The following is a 21,067-nucleotide window of genomic DNA, read 5'->3' on the forward strand; positions in this document are numbered from 1 at the left end:
TCCTGCAGAAATTGACCATTTTTATATCTGTAACGAGTCTTGCTGCAGAGCTTCCATCTGACACTCCATGCTTCAGAACCTCAGGAGGAGTGAAGAAATTGATAAAGAGTTATTTAGCACAGTTTTCGTTATACTTGACGAACAGCCCGAGCCTCATGCGACTGTTTGAGTCTCATGATTTTCATTGTGACATTTTTTCGGTTCTGCTAGTCAATGTGGCAGCGTTTGCACCCCGTAATTGTAAACGTGAAGAAGCCTGCCCCACCAGGCCTTGACTCCATTGCTATGTTTTTATGAGCAAATCATTCGCGAACTACACATTCGATTCAAACTTGAATTCCAGAGTGAAATTCATTGGCTGAAAGTTTATTGCAACATGCTGTAGATGCTTTAAAATTGGGCTCATCATGCTTCTGTATCATACGGCTGAGCCTGTCCTCATTTTTGAAGACCGATAACCAGAACTCTGCAGTGTCTTTTGGAATTTTGCTTTCAGTCCCTGGCTGATATTCCTCCACTATGGCTCGTATCTGATCGGATAATTTTGCCACTGTGTCTGGTTGCAAACCGGTGTAACCTTTCGTCAGCTCGCTGACTGGAATGCACAGCCGCTCTACCCGGTTCAGGGTCTTCCACACATCCAGTCCTCGGATGGATTCATGTTTCATGTCCACAATGAAGAACGACACGATATGCCTTCTATGCACGGTGGCACAGTGGTTAACACTGCTGCCTATGGCGCTGAGGACCCGGGTTGGATCCAGGCCCTGGGTCACTGTCCGTGTGGTGTTTGCACATTCTCCCCGTGTTTGCGTGGGTTTTACCCCCACAACCCAAAGATGTGCAGGGTAGGTGGATTGGCCACGCTAAATTGCCCCTTAATTGGAAATAATAATTGGGTACTCTAAATTTATTAAAGAAACGAAAACGTCGTCTATTGTGTACCCAAGTTTCTAGGACACATTCCCCCAATGTCTCAAACTGATTTCTACTGTAGTCGACCAACATTCTTGGCAGGGATACGACTTTCGGCTGCACTCGCAGGCTGTGCAGATCACCCAAATTGAGGAGGTTTGCATTCATTCCCGTGTCAAGTTTGTACTTTATCAGCGTGTCATTTATCATCACTGGAATGGTCCATCTGCTTTCAACGATATCAGCTTGGTCATTAATTGGTTACTAAGATTTCTTCCTCTTTTGATTTTGGATTCATCGTGTCCTTGGTTGAGATCAGATCCACGAAAAATAATGCAACAAGGGTCATCTCAATAACTGCATTGATCGATTCCATCTGGCCCACTGTTTTGCAAAATGGCCAACACGGCCACACCTGGAACAGACTTTTCCAAAGGCCGGACATGTCAATTGCCACATTTCTGGCACAAAATGCGGCTTCTGTCGGCTGCTTAAAATGGCCACCCGCAGTGCGACCATGTTTCTTTACGATATACGTCACAGCGCTAATGGCGCTGGCATCTTCCTCTATATTGGTGCCAAAATGCTTCAAGCTGAGTGTGCTGATTTGCTGTGCAGCTAACTCACTCCCATGGCAAATTTTTTGTTCCAATACCCAAATCTTCCCGCAGCAATCTCTCATGTAGCTTACCATTCGATATACCAAACACAATTTGGTTGAGAATCATAAAATATTTCAGGCTACTAAAATTGAAGAATTGGGTCTTCAGCCTCAAGTCAGTGACAAAACTGTCAAAAGATTAGCCAAATTTCTTGGTACGCATACGGATCATGTAACATATTTCAATTGCTTGTGCACCCGCCACAGTGAGCAGCAACGCAATTCACCTTTCGCAGTCTGTGTCTGCAGGCCAAGGGCCGATACATAAGAGCTTAAACTGCTGTTTGAAGACACACCAATATTCATAGACGTTCCCCGATACTTGAAGCTGGTGGGGTGCCTTTAAATCGTTCATTTCAAACTTCAGTGACTTGTACTGCGTTGAGTCACCAATGGTTGCAGTTCACCAGGTCGGTTCTTCAGCCGAATTTAACTTCGCCTTTTCCAATGTTACCCTCAAACCTTCAGCACGTCTGGTGCCATATTGTGTTCCGTGATCTTGTCTAACAATGAATCTGCAAAACTGCTGAGGACGTGGCGAGAACTAGGATTTATTATTGTACATGTGGTAAGGTAACGCTCAGATTCAGACCAAGTTATCAGAGAGTTACATTAGACTTTCCTGGAACTATCATTATGCACGACTTTCCTTGTGTACGCCTTACACCGTCTGTTGGTAGCCGGATGTTACCTCACTTATATCTTATGGGAGGTCACGCTGCTGAGTACATGGCCACCAGCTGGTGGCAGGTCACACTGCTCAGTACATGTAATATTATCTACAGGCATATCACCACATTACCTAGACCTCCACAACTACCCTATCCCCGTAGCCCAGTAACCCCACCTGACCTTTTGGGCACGAAGGGGTAATTTAGCATGCCCAATCCACCTAACCTGTCACCTTTTTGCCATCTCTGGTGGCCGTGCCTTCAGCTCCTGGACCCCAAGTTCTGGAATCTCCTCCCTAAACCTTTGTACTTCCCTACCTCACTTTACAAACATTCCTTAAAACCAGCCTCTTTGATCTAGATTTCAGTTGTCTCCTATAATATTGCCTTATGCCAAATCCTGCCCTACAACACTCCCGTGAAGCTTTGTGGGTCATTTTACTAAAGGCACGATCTAAAAGCAGATAGTCGTCATTGATTAAAATTTGGAAGCCTCAAATTTAAAATGAGAAACTTACCCAACATCAGTTTCATTTTTACGATATTCGTTCATTGGAGTGTGGGGATCACCAGCAAGGTCAGCATTTCTTACCCATCCCTAGTTGCCCTTAAGTCGCTTGCTTGATCATTTCGGAGGGCAGTTAAGAGTCAACCACATTGCTGTGGGGTCTGGAGTCACATGGAGGTCAGAAACGATAAGGGTGGCAGATTTCCTTCCCTAACAGGCCATTAATGAATCAGATGTTTTTTTTTTACGAGAAACGGTGAAAGGTTCATTATTAAATACCCTGCCAATCTTTGTGCCATCCGCAAACTTACTTTTCGTCCCCCCCACCCCCCCCATATTGTTTATATACAATCACGGTGACAAGTAGAACTAGGGGATACAGTTTAAAAATGTGGTTTTTCAAGCCTGAGATGAGGAGAATTAATTTCTCCCAGATGATGATCTTGTTAAAAAGAGGGCAGCATGGTGGCACAGTGGTGCGCACTGCTGCTTCACAGCAACAGGGACCCGGGTTTAATTATGGCCTTCGGTGACTTGTGTGGAGTTTGCACATTCTCCTTGTGTCTGCTTGGGTTTTCCTCCGGGTGCTCCGATTTCCAGCCGGTTTCCTGCCACAGTCCAAAGATGCGCAGGTCATGTGGATTAGCCATGTGGAATTTCCCCTTAGTGTCCAGTGCTGTGCAGGTTAGGTGGGGTTACAGGATAGGACGGAAGGGTGGGCGTTTCGGGGATAGGGCAGGGGAGTGGGAGTTTACGGAAATAGGGCGGGGGAGTGGGGTTACGGAGATGGGTGGGGGAGTGGGTTTACGGGATTGGGCGGGGAATGGGGTTCCGGTGGGGTTTACAGAGACAGGGCGGGGTAGTGGGGGTTTGCGGGGATAGGGAGGGGGTGTGGGGTTACGGAGATAGGGCAGGGGAGTGGGGTTACGGAGATAGGGCGGGGGATTGGGTTTACGTGGATAGGGTGGGAGAGTGGGGTTACGGGGATAGGGTGGGGGAGTTGGTACAGGTAGAGTGCTCTTTCAGAGGGTCGGTTCAGACTTCATGGGCCGAATTGCCTCTTTCTGCACTGTAGGAATTCTAATTCTATAAACAATAAGTGATCTTGCACTGATTCCTGTGGACATTGGACACCAGTGTGATTGGACACTGGCTTACAGTCACACAAATAGCGTTCTACCTCTTGTCTCCAACCATAGAGCCAGTTTTGGATCCAATGACAAGTTATCCTGGATCCCTTGTACTTTTACCTTTTTTACCAGACTACCATATGGAACCTTCCCAAACGTTCTGCTGAAATCTGTATAAACTACATCAACTGCACAACCCTCATGTAAACGCCCGATCACCTCCTCAAGAACACAAATCAGATTTGTTTGGCATGACCGCCCTCTGACAAAGGCATTCTGACTACCCCAATCAAACTGTCTCTCCCAAGTGGAAATTAATTTTCTCCTTCAAAGTTTTCTCCAATACTTTCCCTAGCACTGATGCAAGACTCACTGGTCTGTAATTTCCTGGTTTATCTCTGCTGTGCTTCTTGAAAAGTGGAACCACATTGGCCATCCTCCAGTCCTCTGGCATCTTTCCTGTGGCCAGTGAGGAAACAAGATTGGGTCTGAGCCCCTGTAATTTCCTCCCTTGCCTCCCTGGGATATAACTCATCTGGGCCTGGGGATTTGTCCACTTTTAAGTCCTCAAAGCCTCCATAATCCCCTCACACCCTATGCCAAACTGTTCAATCCCTCTCCCGAATTATGTACCCACATCCTCCTCCTCCCAATTCAAGTACTTATTTAACACCCGCCCAATGTTCTTCAACTCCTCACACATAGATTGGTCCCTAATGGGACCCTACTCTTAACGTGGTTATCCTCTTCCCCTTAATATACATGTGGAATATGTTGGGATTCTCCCTGATCTTACGAGCCACTCTTTTTTCATGCCCCTCTTTGCTCCCCTAATTGCTTTCTTAAGTTGCCCCCTCACTTTCCATACACCGCTAAGGCCTCTGTTGATTTGCTCCCTATGTAGCTGCTAAAAACTCCTATTTTCTTTCTTACCCTATCCTGAACATTCCTAAACCAGGAATCTCTGGGCTTGTTGCTCCTGCATTTTACCCTGAAAGGGAACATATTGGGCCTGTACTCTTCCCATGTCCTTTTTGACCACCCCCCCCCCCCTCCCACCCCTCCACTGCTCTGCTGTGGATTTTTCCACAAGCTTCTCCCAGTCTCCTTTGACTAGAGCCTGCCTTTTTTGTAATAAAACCTGCCTTCCCTCAATCAAAAAACGTTTTTTGTAGATCATCTTTTTCCTTTTCCATAACAAACTTAAGTTGTACCGTGTTCTGGTCGCTATCGCCAAAATGCTCCCCCAGTGCTACCTTGAACACCCGTCTGGCTTCATTGCTCAGAATTAGATCCATCTGCACCATCCCTTGTTGGGCCTTCTACATATTGACATGAAAAGCTCTCCTGAGAACTTTTCAAGAAATCCACCCCACTAGATCTTTACACTATGACTATCCCAATTAATGTTGGGGAAGTTGAAAGCCCCAAATATAATTTGCCTATTATTATTATTTTAACATACCTCAGTGAATTGTTTACATAGCTGCTCCTCCAATACCTGTTGACTGTTTGGGGGTTTACCCAGCAATGTGACTGCTCCCTTTTTATTCCTAAAGTCTACCTATAAAGCTTCATTTGAAGACCCTTCAAAGATATTGTCCCTCCTTACCAGGGGCTGGTTTAGCACACTGGGCTAAGTCGCTGGCTTTGAAAGCAGACCAAGGCAGGCCAGCAGCACGGTTCAATTCCCGTACCAGCCTCCCCAAACAGGCGCTGAAATGTGGCGACTAGGGGCTTTTCACAGTAACTTCATTGAAGCCTACTCGTGACAATAAGCAATTTTCATTTCATTTCATTAACTAATAATGCAACATCTCCTCCTCTTTTACCCCCTCCCCTGTCTGACCTGAAGATCCTATACCCCAGAATGTTGAGTTGCCAGTCCTGCCCCTCCCTCAACCACGTCTCTGTGATGGCAACAATATCACAATTCCATGTGCCAATCCATGCCCTTAACTCAACAGTCTTGCCTATACTACTGAATATTAAAGTAGAGTCCATCCAGCCTCGCCTTACTCCCTTTGCACTCAAAATGGCTGAACTCCCTCTACCTTGGTCCCTTTACGATATTAAAGGGCGGCATGATAGCATGGTGGTTAGCAATATAATTTCCCAGCTCCAGGGTCCCAGTTCGATTACCGGCTTGGGTCACTGTCTGTGCGAAGAGTTCACTTTTTCCCCGTGCCTGCGTGGGTTTTCTCCAGGTGCTCCGGTTTCCTCCCACAGTCTGAAGATGCGCAGGTTAGGTGAATTGGCCATGCAAAATTGCCCTTGGTGTCCAAAAAGGTTAGTTGGGGTTACTAGGTGACAGGGATAGGGAGGCTTGGGCTTAAGTAGGGTGCTCTTTCCAAGGGCCGGTGCAGACTCAATGGGCTAAACGGCCTCCTTCTGCATGGTAAATTCTATGATTCTATGGGTATATTGCGTCCCTATTGTACTCGCGCTCTGTGTCTCCCCCCCGCCGTACTTGATTAAACTCCTCCCAACAGCACCAGCAATCCCACCCGGAAGGCCTTTGCCCTCATTCTTCTAAACTCTAATGCGTATAAGCCCAACTTTCTCAACCTTTCCTCATTAGCCAAGTCCCTCAGTGAAGGAATCAAGTTTCGTGAAACGTCTCTGAACTGCTTCCAGTGCAGTTATTTCCCTTCGTAAGTATGATGACAAAGCAGTACATAGTACTCTGGGTGCAGTCTTACCAATTCCCACTACCGATATAGCAAGACTTGCCTGCTTTCCCTGGCATTAAAGGCCAACACCCTATTTGCGTTCCCAATGGCTTGCTGTACACACATGCCGACATTTTGTCATTAATGCATAATGTCCCTGTGAGGAAAGATTAAACAGGTTGGGTCCGTACGCCTTGGAGTTCAGAAGAATTAGAGGTGATATGATTGAAACAGATCAGGTTCTTAGGGAGTTAGACAGGGTAAATGTGGGAGGTTCTGTCCACTCAAAGGGAGAGCGTAGGACCAGAGGACATAGTTGCAGAATAATGCGATGATAATTCCATACAAATTTGAGGAAGAATTTCTTCTCTCAAAGAGCGGTGAACCTTTGGAATTTTTTACTCTAGGAAGGCTGAATCCTTGGATATTTTTAAGGCTGAGATGGATAGGTTTTAAATCAGTGGGGGAATTAAGGGTGATGGGTGGAAGGCAGGAAAGTGGACTTGGTGCGTATTAGATCAGCCACAATCTTATTAAATGCCAGAACAGCCTCGAGGGGACAGAATCATGGAATCCCTACAATGCAGTAGGAGGCTATTCGGCCCATCGAGTCTGCACCCACCCTCCGAAAGAGCACCCCACCTAAGCCTACTCTCCTGCTTTATCCCTGTAACCCGTCTAACCTTTGGACATTAAGGGCCAATTTTAGCATGGCCAATCTACCTAACCCGCACATCTTTGGCCTGAGAGGGGAAACTGGGCCACCCGAAGGAAACCCACGCAGGCACTGGGAGAATGTGTAAACTTCACACAGACAGTCACCTGAGGTCGGAATCAGACCTGGGTCCCTGCCGTTGTGAGATAGCAGTGCTAACCACTGAGCCACCATGCGGCCTGGGATGAATGGCCTATTCCTGTTCCTATTTCTTATGGTCGGGCATTAACCTTGCCTTTTTGTTTTGCAACTTGATGAGTTGCAGTCTTTTCCCTTTGGGTGGGTGGGTGTAGTGGGATGTTACGGGATGCGAGGGTTGGTAGAATGTGTAGTTGGTCGGTGGGGGGGGCGGGGGGGGGGGGGGGGGGGGGGGGGTGGGTGGAGGATGCATGGAAAAAGGAATTTAAAGACAAATATAAACCGAAGTTTGTGTAACTTGCCTCTCCAAGGTCGCAGCTCCTCAAGAACATACCATAAGGTCATTGTGGAGAAGACCTGGTTGGAAGCCCGTGATTACTGCCAGGTCCACCACACCGATCTGCTGAGCATCCGGAACAAGCAGGAGAATGTGCAAACCAGCAAAATCTTTGACCAGATCACGCTGGGATGGTGCGGTCTGTACAATGACCAACAGTCAGTCACAGGCTGGAAGTGGGTGAACGGTGACCGTGTTAGCTATACCAACTGGAAGCCAGGCAACCCCTACCGCTACAAGATGATGACTCCAGTCTGCGTTTACATCCAGAATGGCAAATGGAGTGACGCCCCCTGCCGCTTCTTGTTTCCCTTTGTTTGCTACACGGGTAAGGTAATCTATGCATGGAACAGAAATCATAGGCTCGGATGGCACAGTGGCACAATGGTGAGCCTTGCTGCCTCACAGCGCCAGAGACCTGGCCTAATTTCGACCTTGGGTGACTGTTTGTCTGCAGTTTGCATGTTTTCCCCTATGTGCGTGGGTTTCCTCCGGGTGCTCCTTCGTAAGAAGTTCACGTTAGGTGGATTGGCCATGCTAAATTGTCTGTTAGTGTCCAAAGATGCAGACTCAATGGGCCGATTGGCCTCCTTCTGCATTGTGGGGATCCCATGGTGCTTTGCCAATTTTCAGGCTCTTTTATCCTCCTTCCCCTTCCTGCCTTTTCACTCTTTCCCCTCGCCTCTTCCCAGGAACATTGTCACAGTTGCCGGGAGGGGGCAGACTCCTTATGTAGGTTTGGCAAAATGCCTCTGTTTATAAAGACCATTGAAAGTGCAGGTTTCAATGTGGTACACTTTTCAACTGTGGCTTTTGTTACTCGCAATTTGAATTTTCATATTGTGCGGCCAACCCTGTTTCTTTGAACCTGCCTCGATGCAATATCCGGGCAGCAACATTGAAAAAACTTGAACCTCACAAGCACCGCAAACAACAGTCCTGTGGACAAATGAGAATATCTGGAATCAGCAGTGACACATGCACCAGGTTTTGCTTCTCATATTGCCCACAATAATGTATTATTTCTATCCAGACAAGTGGGTTTTGTTCACAGAAAAATTACATGTTGCATTGAGTGAGCAACAGTTTCCCATTTCAAATTGAAACAAATCACACTTGCAAATGCCTAACGTGGAGCGGAAAATACAGATGCTGGAAATCTGAAATTTGCACAGGAAAGGCTGGAAGCACTCAGTAGGCCAGGCAGCATTTGTGGAGAGAGCAACAAGAGTCAATGCTTCAGCTCTATAATCTACACCTGATCTGACGAAGGGTCACTGACCTCCGTTTCTCCCTGCACAGATACCACCAACAAGAACGACCAGGAAAAAAACCCATTTATTCAATATAAAGGCTGGAATTCTCTGGCCGTTTGCTGGCGGCGGGATTGTCCAATTCCACCAGCAGTTCACCCCACCTATGGGTTTCCTCAATGGGAAAATCCATTGACAGCAACGGAAACAAAGAATCCCGCCCCCAGCAAAAGCCGTGCTGCCGGGAAGCGGATGCACCCTGCTGGAAGGCTGGAGAATCCTGCCCATAAAATTTGATTATGATGCAATACTCCTTTATTCCCCCCACCCTTAGCTTCACAAATGTAAACAGCTTTCATAAATATCACCCCACTCTGAAACCAAATGGCCAATGCCACTCAATCGATCTTCCATGGAATTCCCTCACGATCCCCCCGCGGCAGATGATTGTCATAGGAGGGTTTCCCAAATTCTACTCCCAAAAAAGACTCGCTTTTAAGTATACCTTTCACGCAATGCTGTCCATCAGCTGTTTGCACTAAGAATCCACTTCAGGTTTTCCAACTACCTTTTTAAACCAAGTTTCTGCTCTACTTTTTCACAAGGAATCCAGCACCAGACTTTCCACCTCCTTTTAGGCTTTCTTTATCTTGAATTGCAACATGCAAGCAAAATTCAACAAACGCAGGTACTCTGTTCCCAACACAATACTATTGCTTCAAAAACTGGACATAAGGCCACAAACCTTACAGTTGTTTCAGATATGTGGCTTGTCTGCAGCCAATGCTATGAGCTCTTTCTTCACAATTCTGACTTTAACTTCCGTGAACAGTATCCTGTTCTAAAGGCATTTCCTCCTTGCTCCTTTAACTTCAGACTCCTTGGACACTTCACTACTCTAGTTTCCTTAACTAATTGTTCATTAAGTTGTGTGCACTTCTTTTCTTAACCATTACTCAATGGTATGGCTTTTCTTCCAGCAAAGCTGAGAGACGTTTCCCTCCTCGGCTTCCTAAAACCAACTGTTATATTTCAGCTAAAACTACACTCAAAAAGTCTTCCTACCCTAAAGGAGATACTGGTTGCCAAGCAATGACTTTTACTTCTCCCAGCTTGTTTACTTTTCACGCCATAACACAATAGAAGCACAGTTTGAGCTGGATCCAAACGCCCCCTCCCCCCCCCCCCCGCCAAATGCAAACACCTTTGTCTAACATGAATCTAACTATAGGTTTACCTCACTTAGGCAGAAATGCTCAAATAAACCCCCATAAAAATCTGTTATTTCTAATATTTAACAATACAATGTAGCTCATTGAAAACTACCTTGGTTTTTCTGACGATTCATTATGAAAGGGTTTTAACATTTTAACATTATGAAAAGGTTTATTACAGGCCTGACGACCCTTTTAGCTGCGAGGGGACTGGGGGTGGGGCCATATTTATATCACTTGGGGGCTAATTTCAGAAAGATAAGCTTTGGCACAAAAATAGACTGAATCTCAAAACAAAAGCTGAGGTTTTAAGTGAATAAGTAATTGCTGAGCAAAAGTACAGCAATATCATGCCAACAAATTTGAAGTAAAATAGCCACAGCGTGAGAGGGTCAGTGTATGTGAGTGAGTGTGAGTGGCTGTGTGCGTATGCATTGGTGTGTGGCGCTAAGAGTGTGTGTGAAACCTGAGACTGGGCGTAAGTCAATCTCTTGCACTCACCCCTTCACTCACTCACTCACTTAGCCTCTCGTCACCATCCTTGCTCCCTAACTACCAGCCACACACTTGCTCCCATACACACACAGACACGCTCAAACTCATCCTCCCCGGGCTCCGGGTCAGATGTATCTGGTTGCCCGAGCTACAGCCTCACCATTGCTTCGCTTCCCTCATTCCGGCAGTCCATCTGGGCACTCACTCACCAATGCTGTGTTTGCTTCTCCTCCAATCAAGGACTGTTTCACTTCTTCATTTGCTGCTGATAGGCACACCCAAGGTGGGCCTATGTGGAGTCTGTGTGGAGTCTGCACGTTCTACCTGTATCTGCGTGGGTTTCCTCCCACAAGTCCTGGAAGACATGCTGTTAGGAAATTTGGGTATTCTGAATTCTCCCTCTGCGTACCCGAATAGGCACTTCATTGCAGTGTTAATGTAAGCTTATTTGTGACAATGATAAAGATTATTATTATTACTTTTTAAAAAATATTTTAATTCTCCTTTTTCACATTTTCTCCCAAATTTACACCCAACAATAAACGATAATCAGTAACTAATGTAATGTCAATCCACATATTGATACAACGATTCCATCCTCCCACCAAACACCAGACATTATCCCGCATGTTAACATAAACAAATGACAAAAAGGAATCAGGAATCACCCATAATCACCAGTGACATATACAGTCCCCCTCCCCACAATTCTCCCAGCCCCCAACCCCCTCCCTAATGTTTGATGTGATCCAATTCTCAAAAGTGCGTAATGAATAACGCCCATGAATTGTAGAACCTCTCCATCCTTCCCCTCAGTTCAAATTTGACCTTTTCAAGTGTTAGGAATTCCAGCAGGTCCCTCCACCACGCCAGGGCACAGGGTGGAGAGGTTGATCTCCACCCTAACAGGATCCGTCTTCGGGCGATCAACGAGGCGAAGGCGACATCATCTGCCTCTGCGCCTGTTTCCAACTACGGCTGGTCCAACACCCCGAATATGGCCCCCCGAGGGCCCGGGTCCGGTTTCACGTGCACCCATTCAGAGATTACCGTAAATATCTCCTTCCAGTTATCCTCCAGCTTTGGGCAGGACCAAAACATACGAACGTGGTTTGCGGAATCTCCCCCGCAACATTCACACACATCTTCTACCCCCTCAAAGAGCCGGTTCACCCTCGCCCTTGTAAGGTGCAGTCTATACACCACCTTCAGCTGTATCAGCCCCAACCTTGCGCACGAGCTGGAGGCGTTCACTCTCTGCAGCACCTCACACCAGAACCCCTCCCCCATATCCTCTCCAAACTCTTCCTCCCACTTTGCCTTGATCCCTCCTAGCGGCGCCTTCTCCTCCTCCAAAATAGCCCCATAAAACGCCGATACTACCCCTTTCTCCAGTCCCCCTGCCGTCAGCACCTCTTCCAGCAATGTGGAAGCCGGCTCTACTGGGAAGCTCTGTATCTCCTTTCTGGCAAAGTCCCGAACCTGCATGTATCTAAATATTTCCCCCTGCTCCAATTCACTCCCTGCACCTTAAATCCTGCAAAATGACCCCCAAGAAATAAATCTTTGTGTTCGAATTCCTTTCTCCTCCAAACATCCCACATCCCTGGATCAAATCTATGGTTCCTCCGAATCGGCATTTCCCTTGACCCTGCCCCCAACCCGAATTGCTGTCGAAACTACCTCAAATTCTCAACAAAGCTATTACTACTGGACTCCCCAAGTATCTCCCCGGGACCGTCGGGAGCAGCGTTGTCACTAGCACCTTCAATCTTGACCCCCTACCCAAACCCTCCTCCATTCTGACGCACGGTAGCATGGTGGTTAGCATAAATGCTTCACAGCTCCAGGGTCCCAGGTTCAGTTCCCGGCTGGGTCACTGTCTGTGCGGAGTCTGCACGTCCTCTCCGTGTGTGCGTGGGTTTCCTCCGGGTGCTCCGGTTTCCTCCCACAGTCCAAAGATGTGCGGGTTAGGTGGATTGGCCATGCTAAATTGCCCTTAGTGTCCTAAAAATAATAAGGTTAATGGGGGGGGGGGCTGTTGGGTTACTTACTAGTATAGGGTGGATACGTTGGCTTCAGTAGGGTGATCATTGCTCGGCACAACATCGAGGGCCGAAGGGCCTGTTCTGTGCTGTACTGTTCTAAATTCTAAACCTCTGACCCAGCTCCGTACCTTCTCCACATTCGCTGCCCAGTAATAATACAACAGGTTCGGAAGACCCAAACCCCCTGCCTGTTTTCCTCTCTGTAGTAGCACCTTTTTAATTCTGGCCTCCTTCCCTCCCCATATGAACGAGGTAATCATCCCTTCAATCTCTCTAAAAAATGCCTTTGGCTAGAAAATTGGCAGGCATTCAAAAATAAACAGGAATCGCGACAGCACATTCATTTTAACCGCCCGTACCCAACCTGCCACTGACAGAGGGAGACCATCCCACCTTGCCACATCAGCTAAGATAATGATGATTATCAGAAACAAAAGCCAGTGAGAAATGACCGGTGATTGGAAGAGTCGCTCCAAATGTAGCCTTCCATTGAAAATCATGTGATTGACCGTGGTTTTGAAAGCTGGTGCCGTGGGCTAAATAGAGGGGACCCCATTCCGATGCCTTTCCGCCGATATGCGGCTACCGTTTGGGAGGGGTGGGAGGGAGGGGGAAAGGTGGCCGTTTGTTGGCTTTGCAGCTGGTGGTTTGTTTGCAGGAACTGTTTTGGGTTGAAGTGTTCCTCCACTTGGGAGGGAAGGGTGTGTTTTCTCTTTTTCACACACAGTGCCCTGCCCTAAAGGCAGGTGTGCCCGTTTCCGGTAGTCTGTGCTGCTCATTTGGGGCGCCTTTCCGGGTTTGGGGCAGGGTTTTGGGGGGGGGGGGGGGGGAGCTGTTGGTGGTGGTGGTGGTTATGTGCTGGCTTCAGAGCTAGTGATTTTGTATTCTTTTTGGTGTCTGTAAATGCTTTTCGCAAATTACTGATTTTCGTGACTTTTTAGCATGTTGCTGATTCTTTTGTATTCCCCAGTGGTCAATAAACTTAAAATATCTGCATAGAGGGGACCCACGGACCAGGATGAGCCTGGTTTATTATTAACAAATATGTTGAAATATAAGAGAGATGAACAGTAGAGGTTCTGTTTCTAAAATCTCTTCTATTTTCACAGACCTGTTGAGAACCCCCAAAAAGTCAGTTCCAAAGTTAGGATCCGATGCAGCGCCTGCGATTGATTCTGTGCTGAAACCACATAAGCTCCCTGAAAAGAATTTACTTTCCGGTAAGAATTAATGTTGGTTCAGTGCAAGTCTTCCCGGTCTTGTGGGCAGGAACCAGACCAAAGTCCTCAAGGGGGTATTTGCTTTGTGTCTTGTTGCGCAAGCATTCATAATAAAGTAGATGAATAAACAGCGTAGATAGATATAAATGGTTATGCTATAGTTGTAATCGCAGAGACATGGCTGAAGGATTACCAAGGATGGGAATTTAACACCTCGGGGTATTCATTATTTAGGAAGGTGAAGTAGCATTGTTAGTAACAGGAAATAAATGCAATAATGAGGAAGCATATTGTCTCGGAAAATCATAATGTGGAACAATATATGGATGGAGATAGGAACAACAAGGGGCAGAAAACGTGGCTGGGGGTTGTCTATAACTCCCCAAAATGGTAGTAGAGATGTGAGGGAAGAAGTAAGGGAAGAGTGGTGAATGGGTGGAATTCATGACCACAGAAAGCCAAAACATTGTGTAATTTCAAGAAGGAATTAGGTGTAATTCTTGGGACTAAAGGGATCAAGGGATGTGGGGGAGAAGGCAGGATAAGGGTATTGAACATGATGATCTGTCACGACCACAATGAATGGTGGAGCAGGCTCGAAGGCCGAATGGCCTCCTCCTGCTTCTATTTTCTATGTATGTTTCTATGTATTAAACAAGAAATCAGAAATGTATGCATAAGGGTACAACTGTAATTGTGGGTGACTTTAATTTATATGTAGATTGGACAAACCAGACTATCAATGGTATAACGGAAGAGTTCCTATAGTGTGTATATGATAGTTTTTAGACCAATACCTTGAGGAACCAACCAGTGAACAGGCTATTCTAGATTGGGTACAGTGCAATGAGAAAGGATTAATCAACAATCTTATTGTACAAGATCCCTTTGGGAAGAGCGACCATAATATGATAGAATTCTTCATTAAAATGGAGATTAAATTGTTGAATCCAAACTAGGGTGCAGAAAAGAAAAAAGGGAACTAAGAGGGTGTAAGGCGCAAATTGACAATGATAGGTTGGGGAACCTTTCTGAAGGGGTTGGCGGTGGATAGGTGATGACTCATATTTAAAGAACGTGTGCATGAATTACAACAATTATTCATTCCTGTCTGGTACAAAAATAAAAGAGAAAAGGTGGTTCAGCCATGGCTTACAAAATAAATTAGGGATAATATTAAATCCAAAGAGGAGACATAAAAAATTGCCAGAAATGGCAATAAGCCTGAGGACTGGGCAGGTGCCACGGTTGGCACAGTGGTTACCACTGCTGCCTCGCAGTGCCAGGGACCCACGTTTCATTCTGGCCAATGGTTATTGTCTGTGTGGAGTTTGCACGTTCTCCCGTGTCTGCCTGGTTTCCCTTCTGGTTCTCTTGTTTCCTCCCACAGTCCAAAGGTGCAGGTTAGGTGGATTGGACATGCTAACTTTCCCCTTAGTGTGCAAAGATGTGCAGGTCATCTGGGGTTACAAGGATGGGGCGGGAGAATGGGATAGGTGGGGTGATCTTTTGGAGGGTCGGTGCAGATGCGGTGGTCTGAATGGCCTCCTTCTGCACGGTAGGGGTTCTGTGGTTCTACTTTAGAATTCTGCCAAAAAGGTTAAAAAAAATTGACCAAGAGGGGTATGAGAGTAGAATTGAAGGCAACATAGAAACTGACCATAAATTATTCTGTAAAGACGTGAATAGAAAAAGACCAATAAAGACAAATGTAGGTCCTTACAGTCAGATGCCATGGAAATTAGAATAGGGCTTAAAGAAATGTCAGAAGAACTGAACATGTGCTTTGGTTCTCTTTCACAAATAATCTGTTTGGGAACCAAGGATCTGTGGTGAGAATTAAAGGAAATCAGTGTTAGTAAGAAAATAGTGCTGGGGAAATTAACGGGGTTAAAGGCTGACAAATTACCAGACCTGATCATGCATACCTCGGAGTATTAAAGGGATATTTTAATACTGTGGAAAGTTTGGAAGTATTGGTAGTCATCGTTCAAAGATATAAAGACTTGGAAGCAGTTGCTACAGATTGGAGAGTGGCAAATGTAGCCCCCCTTTTTAAATGGGAGGGCGGGAGTGTAACAGACCAGTTGGACTGACATTAGTAGTGCGGAAGTTGCTCGAGCCTATTATAAAAAAAGATGTGATAACAGAACATTTGGAAAGCACGGATAAGATTGGACAAAGCCAGCATGGGTTTATGAAACAGAAATCAGGCGTAGCAAATTTACCAGAGTTTTTTGAGTATGTTACTAGTAGAATAGATAAGGGAGAAGCAGTGGCTGTGGTGTACTTGGACTTTCAGAAGGCTTTTGATAAGGTCCCTCATCAGAGGTTAGTTGGCAAACTAATGCACCCCGGATATATAGTGATATGGATCGAGAAATGACTGGCAGACAGGAAACAGAGAGTGGGAATAAATGGGTCTTTTCTGATTGGCAATCAGTGACTAATGGGGACCTACAGAGATCAGTGCTTAAGCCCCATCTATTCATTACATAAATTCCCTGGATGATGGAACTAAATGTAACATTTCGAAGATGACACAACACTGGATGGAATTGTGAGTGGTGAGGAGAATGCAGGGAGGCTTCAAGGTGATTGAGACATGTTGAGTGAGTGGGCAAACACATGGCAGATTCAGTGCAACGTTGCTAATTGTGAAGTTATCCACTTGGGTGTGAAAAACAGAAAGGTAGAGTTTTATTTAAATGCTGACTTATTGGGAAGTGTCGATGTACAAAGGGATCTGGGTGCCCCTGTACACCAGTCAATAAGTGGAGAGGCAGGTGCAGCAAGCAATTAGGAAGAAAACAGATATGTTGACTTTCACAAGAGGATTTGAGTTCAGAAGTAGAGATGTGTTACTATGGTTATACAGGACCCTGGTGAGACCACACCTGCAGTATTGTGTCCAGTATTTGTCTCCCTACCTGAGAAAGGATATCCTTGCCACAGAGGGAGTGCGGCTGAGGTTCACGGCTGACATTGAGGTTGGCAGGACTGTCCTATGAGGAGAGATTGGTTCAACTGGGCCTGAATTCACTGGAGTTTAGAAGGATGAGAGGAGATCTGATTGAAATGTATAAAATTCTAACAGGGCTTGACAGAATAGATGCAGGGAGCATGTTTTCCCTGGCTGGGGGCTCCAGAACCAGGAGACACAGTCTCAGGATAAGGGGTGGACCATTGAGGACTGAGGAAAGATTTGTTCACTCAAAGAGTAATTAACCTGTGGAATTCTTTATCACAGAAGGTCCTGGAGACCAAGCTGTTGAATATATTTAAGATAGAGATAGATTTTTTGAAGATTTTAATGGCATCAAGGGATAAAGGGGTAATATGACACTGATATACAGGATCAGCTGTGATCATATTGAATGACGGAGCAGACTCGAAGGGACAAATGGACTGCTCCTGCTCCTTGTTTCTATGTTTTCATCTCTTTGGCCAATGAAGACAAATTTAAAATACTCAGTGTGCTCCCCTTCCTAGATGAGCTCCTGATCCCAAAAAGTTCCAGCCGGGAGTACTTCCTCGTCACGAAAGAGGAGACCTGGAGTGATGCCCAAGATCGGTGCAGGGCACAGTACACCGACCTGCTCATTGTGCAGAGCAAGGAAGAGAACAACATGGCCTCAAAGCTACTCAAGCTGGATGAACCGACCTGGATCGGACTCTTCAATGAGCACCAAGCTGATTACAGCTGGATGTGGACCACAGGAGAGGCAGCCTCATTTTTCAACTGGGACACTTACTACCCAATGGATTTCGCCACAATGTCTGTTTGTGTCATTATGGTGAATGGGAAATGGAAGGACGTGCCTTGTGACTTCAAGTTCTCCTTCATTTGTTACAAAGGTAAGCAGTGATTACACAGCTATTCGAGCACGTGGCTTATATTGTCTTAGTGCTGGGTTCATGGTGTCGGTTTTCTCTTTGCCGATCATCACTAACAAGTTCGACTCACTCAGTGTCTTCAGTCATAGTCACACTAGGAAATGAGCATTATTACCCACGGTGACTCTGGATAGAAAGGTAAACTTCAGCAATCTTTTATAGGACTCCAATCACGCAATCTAACCCTTGTAATCTTAATGATTCCAATCGGAATCGCAATAGGAACTATTTATCAATTGTCTTTTTTTGCTGATTCTCTAATCATCTCTTGACTCCTATCTTGCCTGTTTTATAAGCTATCTAGTTGCAAGACAGCTAATCATTATACAACATTCCTTCCGAACAAGGCATGCTCTCCTTGCTTGAGAGAGTTTTTTCTTGCTTAAATGTCAGCCATGACCTGCCTGATGAATTCTGGGAGGAAGAACATAGACCATTACACTATTTCGAGAAACTCTGTAAGCTATGCATTAGGGGAAAAAAAGGGGGAAAAACCTGATCATCCTATGTGATCAAACCAAATTCTCTGTGCACATGTTTGCATACCCAGGGTATCTTACAGATGGTTGAAGGAAAAAGATCTAGAAATGTTCCATTTTTCTAAACCCCATTTATAAGCTAGACTCAAGGTTGGGCGGAGGGGTGCAAATTCCTCCTCAGTCCCCGATGATTGTGTACTCGTGTTTTAGTGTCTGCCCTATCATGCCCCTTCAGCATTTTGTATAATCAAATTAGATCACGTCTAATTCTTCGAATCTCCAGAGTGTATATTTACTCAGCCTCTCATCACAGGACAACTCCTTCATCCCAGGAATGAATTTAGTGGACTTTCATTGTGCCACCTCCAATGCAAGTATATCCTTACTTAAATATGGAGACCAAAGCTGTATTCCAGATTGCGGTCTCCCCAAAACACTCTATAATTATATCCAGGAGGCAGTGGCGTAGTAGTATTGCCACTGGACTCGTAATCCAGAGACGTACATTAATATTCTGGGAACCCGGGTTGATTGTTGTGAAAACCCATCTTGTTCACTAATGACTTGGGGAAGTAAATCTGTCATCCTTACCTGGTCCGGCCTCCAAGTGACTCCAGACAACAATGTAGTTGACTCATAAATGCCGTCAGGGGTGGGCCATAAATGCTGACCCAGCCAGTGATGCTCACCTCCCATGAGCAAATAAAGAAACAATAATCTACCTGCAATAAAAGCCACTATGTTGTTTGTTTTGCTAATTGCTTGCTCCATCTGTCATTAACTTTGTGTACCAGTACACATCCTTTCCTTTGGACATCAACATTTACAAGTTTTGCACCTTTAGAAAAAATTCTGCTTTACTATTCTTCCCACCAAAGTGAGTAACCTCATGCTTCCCTGAGTTATACTCATCGGCCACCTTGTTTCCCGCTCTCTTAACTTGCTCAAATCTCTTTGCAGCTCCTTTGTGTCCTTCTCATAGCTTACACTGCTACGTGTATCGTCAAGCAAACTTAGGCATATTTCTCTTGGCACCCTCGCCCAAGTCATTAATATAGATTGTAACTAGCTAAGGCCCAAGCATTGTTCTTTGTAGCACTCCACTTCAGGTTACAGCCTGTCAACCTGAAAATATCCCTTTCATCCTTACCATGCGTTTACTCTCCGTTAATCAATCCTCTACTCATGCTAACATATAACGGCCAACTCCATGAGTCTTTATCCAGAGAATCCCTACAGTGCGGAAGGAGGCCATTCGGCCTATTGAGTGCGCCGACTCTTCAAAAGCGGATTCAACCTAGGCCTATTCCGCTACCCTATCCCCGTAGCCCCATAACCTAACCTGCACACCTTTGGACTGTGGGAAGAAACCAAAGCACCCCGAGGAAACCCACGTGAAGCACGCACAAACTCCACACAATCATCCCAGGCTGGAATCAAACTCTGGTTCCCTTGTGCTATAAGGCTGCAGTGCTAACCTCTGTTCCACCATGCCTACCTTGATCTTGTTAAATGTCTTTTGGAAATCTCAGAACACCGCATCGACTGGTTCATCTGTAATTATCCTATGAGTTACAAGATCAAAAAAAACTGGAATATACTTGACAACAATAGCTTCCTTTTTGAATAAAGCATTTTAGCTTTTTCTGGTCATCACATGATTTTCTAAGTCCATTGCTAAGACTTCCAGCACTTTCCCAATGACTGATATTAGGATAACTGACCTGCCATTCGCTGATTTCTGTCTCCCTCCTTTCATGCATTTCATGATGTGACATTTATCAACTTTCAGTTCATTGGGACCATTCGAGAATTGAGAGAATTTTGAAGAGCATTAGCTCAGAGCTTAGAGCATTCACAATCTATGAAACTGCGTGGATTTTCACGCCATTCACGATGGCAGTATCTTGTCCTGCTGATGGCACACCCAGGCAAGGGGTGTGTTCAATGTGTTATGGGCCAGGGTTTAGAAACTTCAATGTATATCATGAAGCTCACCTGACCTATAACTTTTATGTTGAATATGGCTAGGGTGAGCACAAGAGCTTTCACGTCAGGTGTGATTCTTCAGACTTCCTCGGCACTTTTGTCAAAACAAAGTTATTATAAGAATGTAATTAACATATATAAAACAAGAATTTGTATCAGTTAAAAACATGAAGGAAACACAACAGCTATACTACTCGATGTGTAAACTCTTAATGTATCCCGCTCAGTAGCTGTTCCAATTCAATACAAAATCCAATAAACCAAAACCCTGTTCAAGGGTGTGGCCCAGCACACTGTAATCTCACTTGAATGGGACGGGTCCTTTCCCTGAGATTCTGATCCAGTTTCAACCAGCAGATTCAAAACTCCTTCCAGAAAGCAACTCTATCTTTAAAGTTACCAAGACAGTTTGCCGCACCCAATGTGCTTTCAGTTCCCTGGAACAGCTTTAAAATGAAAACAGGGAAACACTGCTTCTCTTCTGCAGTCCCAAAGCAACAAACCAAAACTGAAACCCAAGCACTGAACCCCCTCTCACCTGACAGCCACAGCCCAGCTCCACCCACAAATGACATCACTGAAGCCGTGCCACAAGTCATGTGGCAAGACCAACCCTTTCTTAAAGAGTCACTCGCTTGACACCTCCCTCCCCAAATAGAACAAACCATCAACTTTGAAGATGGTTTCATTTTCCAAACCTTTTCACTTGCCCATTACAAACATGT

The 21,067-nt window shown here is 45.5% G+C and overlaps 1 protein-coding gene across 5 annotated transcripts in view; it reads left to right on the plus strand.

Moving 5' to 3' along the window:
* Positions 1–21,067, plus strand: part of LOC119976346 (macrophage mannose receptor 1-like) — a 156,403-nt gene that overhangs the window by 70,853 nt on the left and 64,483 nt on the right. For 4 of the 5 annotated variants that reach the window (XM_038816815.1, XM_038816814.1, XM_038816818.1 and 1 more), the window contains 3 exons: positions 7,722–8,075; positions 13,867–13,977; positions 17,470–17,835. In XM_038816815.1, coding sequence (XP_038672743.1) covers positions 7,722–8,075; positions 13,867–13,977; positions 17,470–17,835 — 831 coding nt within the window. The remainder of the gene's footprint in view (positions 1–7,721; positions 8,076–13,866; positions 13,978–17,469; positions 17,836–21,067) is intronic. The other variant, XM_038816817.1, reaches the window with a different exon arrangement.

This window comes from Scyliorhinus canicula, chromosome 13 (genome assembly GCF_902713615.1).
Source record: "Scyliorhinus canicula chromosome 13, sScyCan1.1, whole genome shotgun sequence".
Lineage (NCBI taxonomy): Eukaryota > Metazoa > Chordata > Chondrichthyes > Carcharhiniformes > Scyliorhinidae > Scyliorhinus > Scyliorhinus canicula.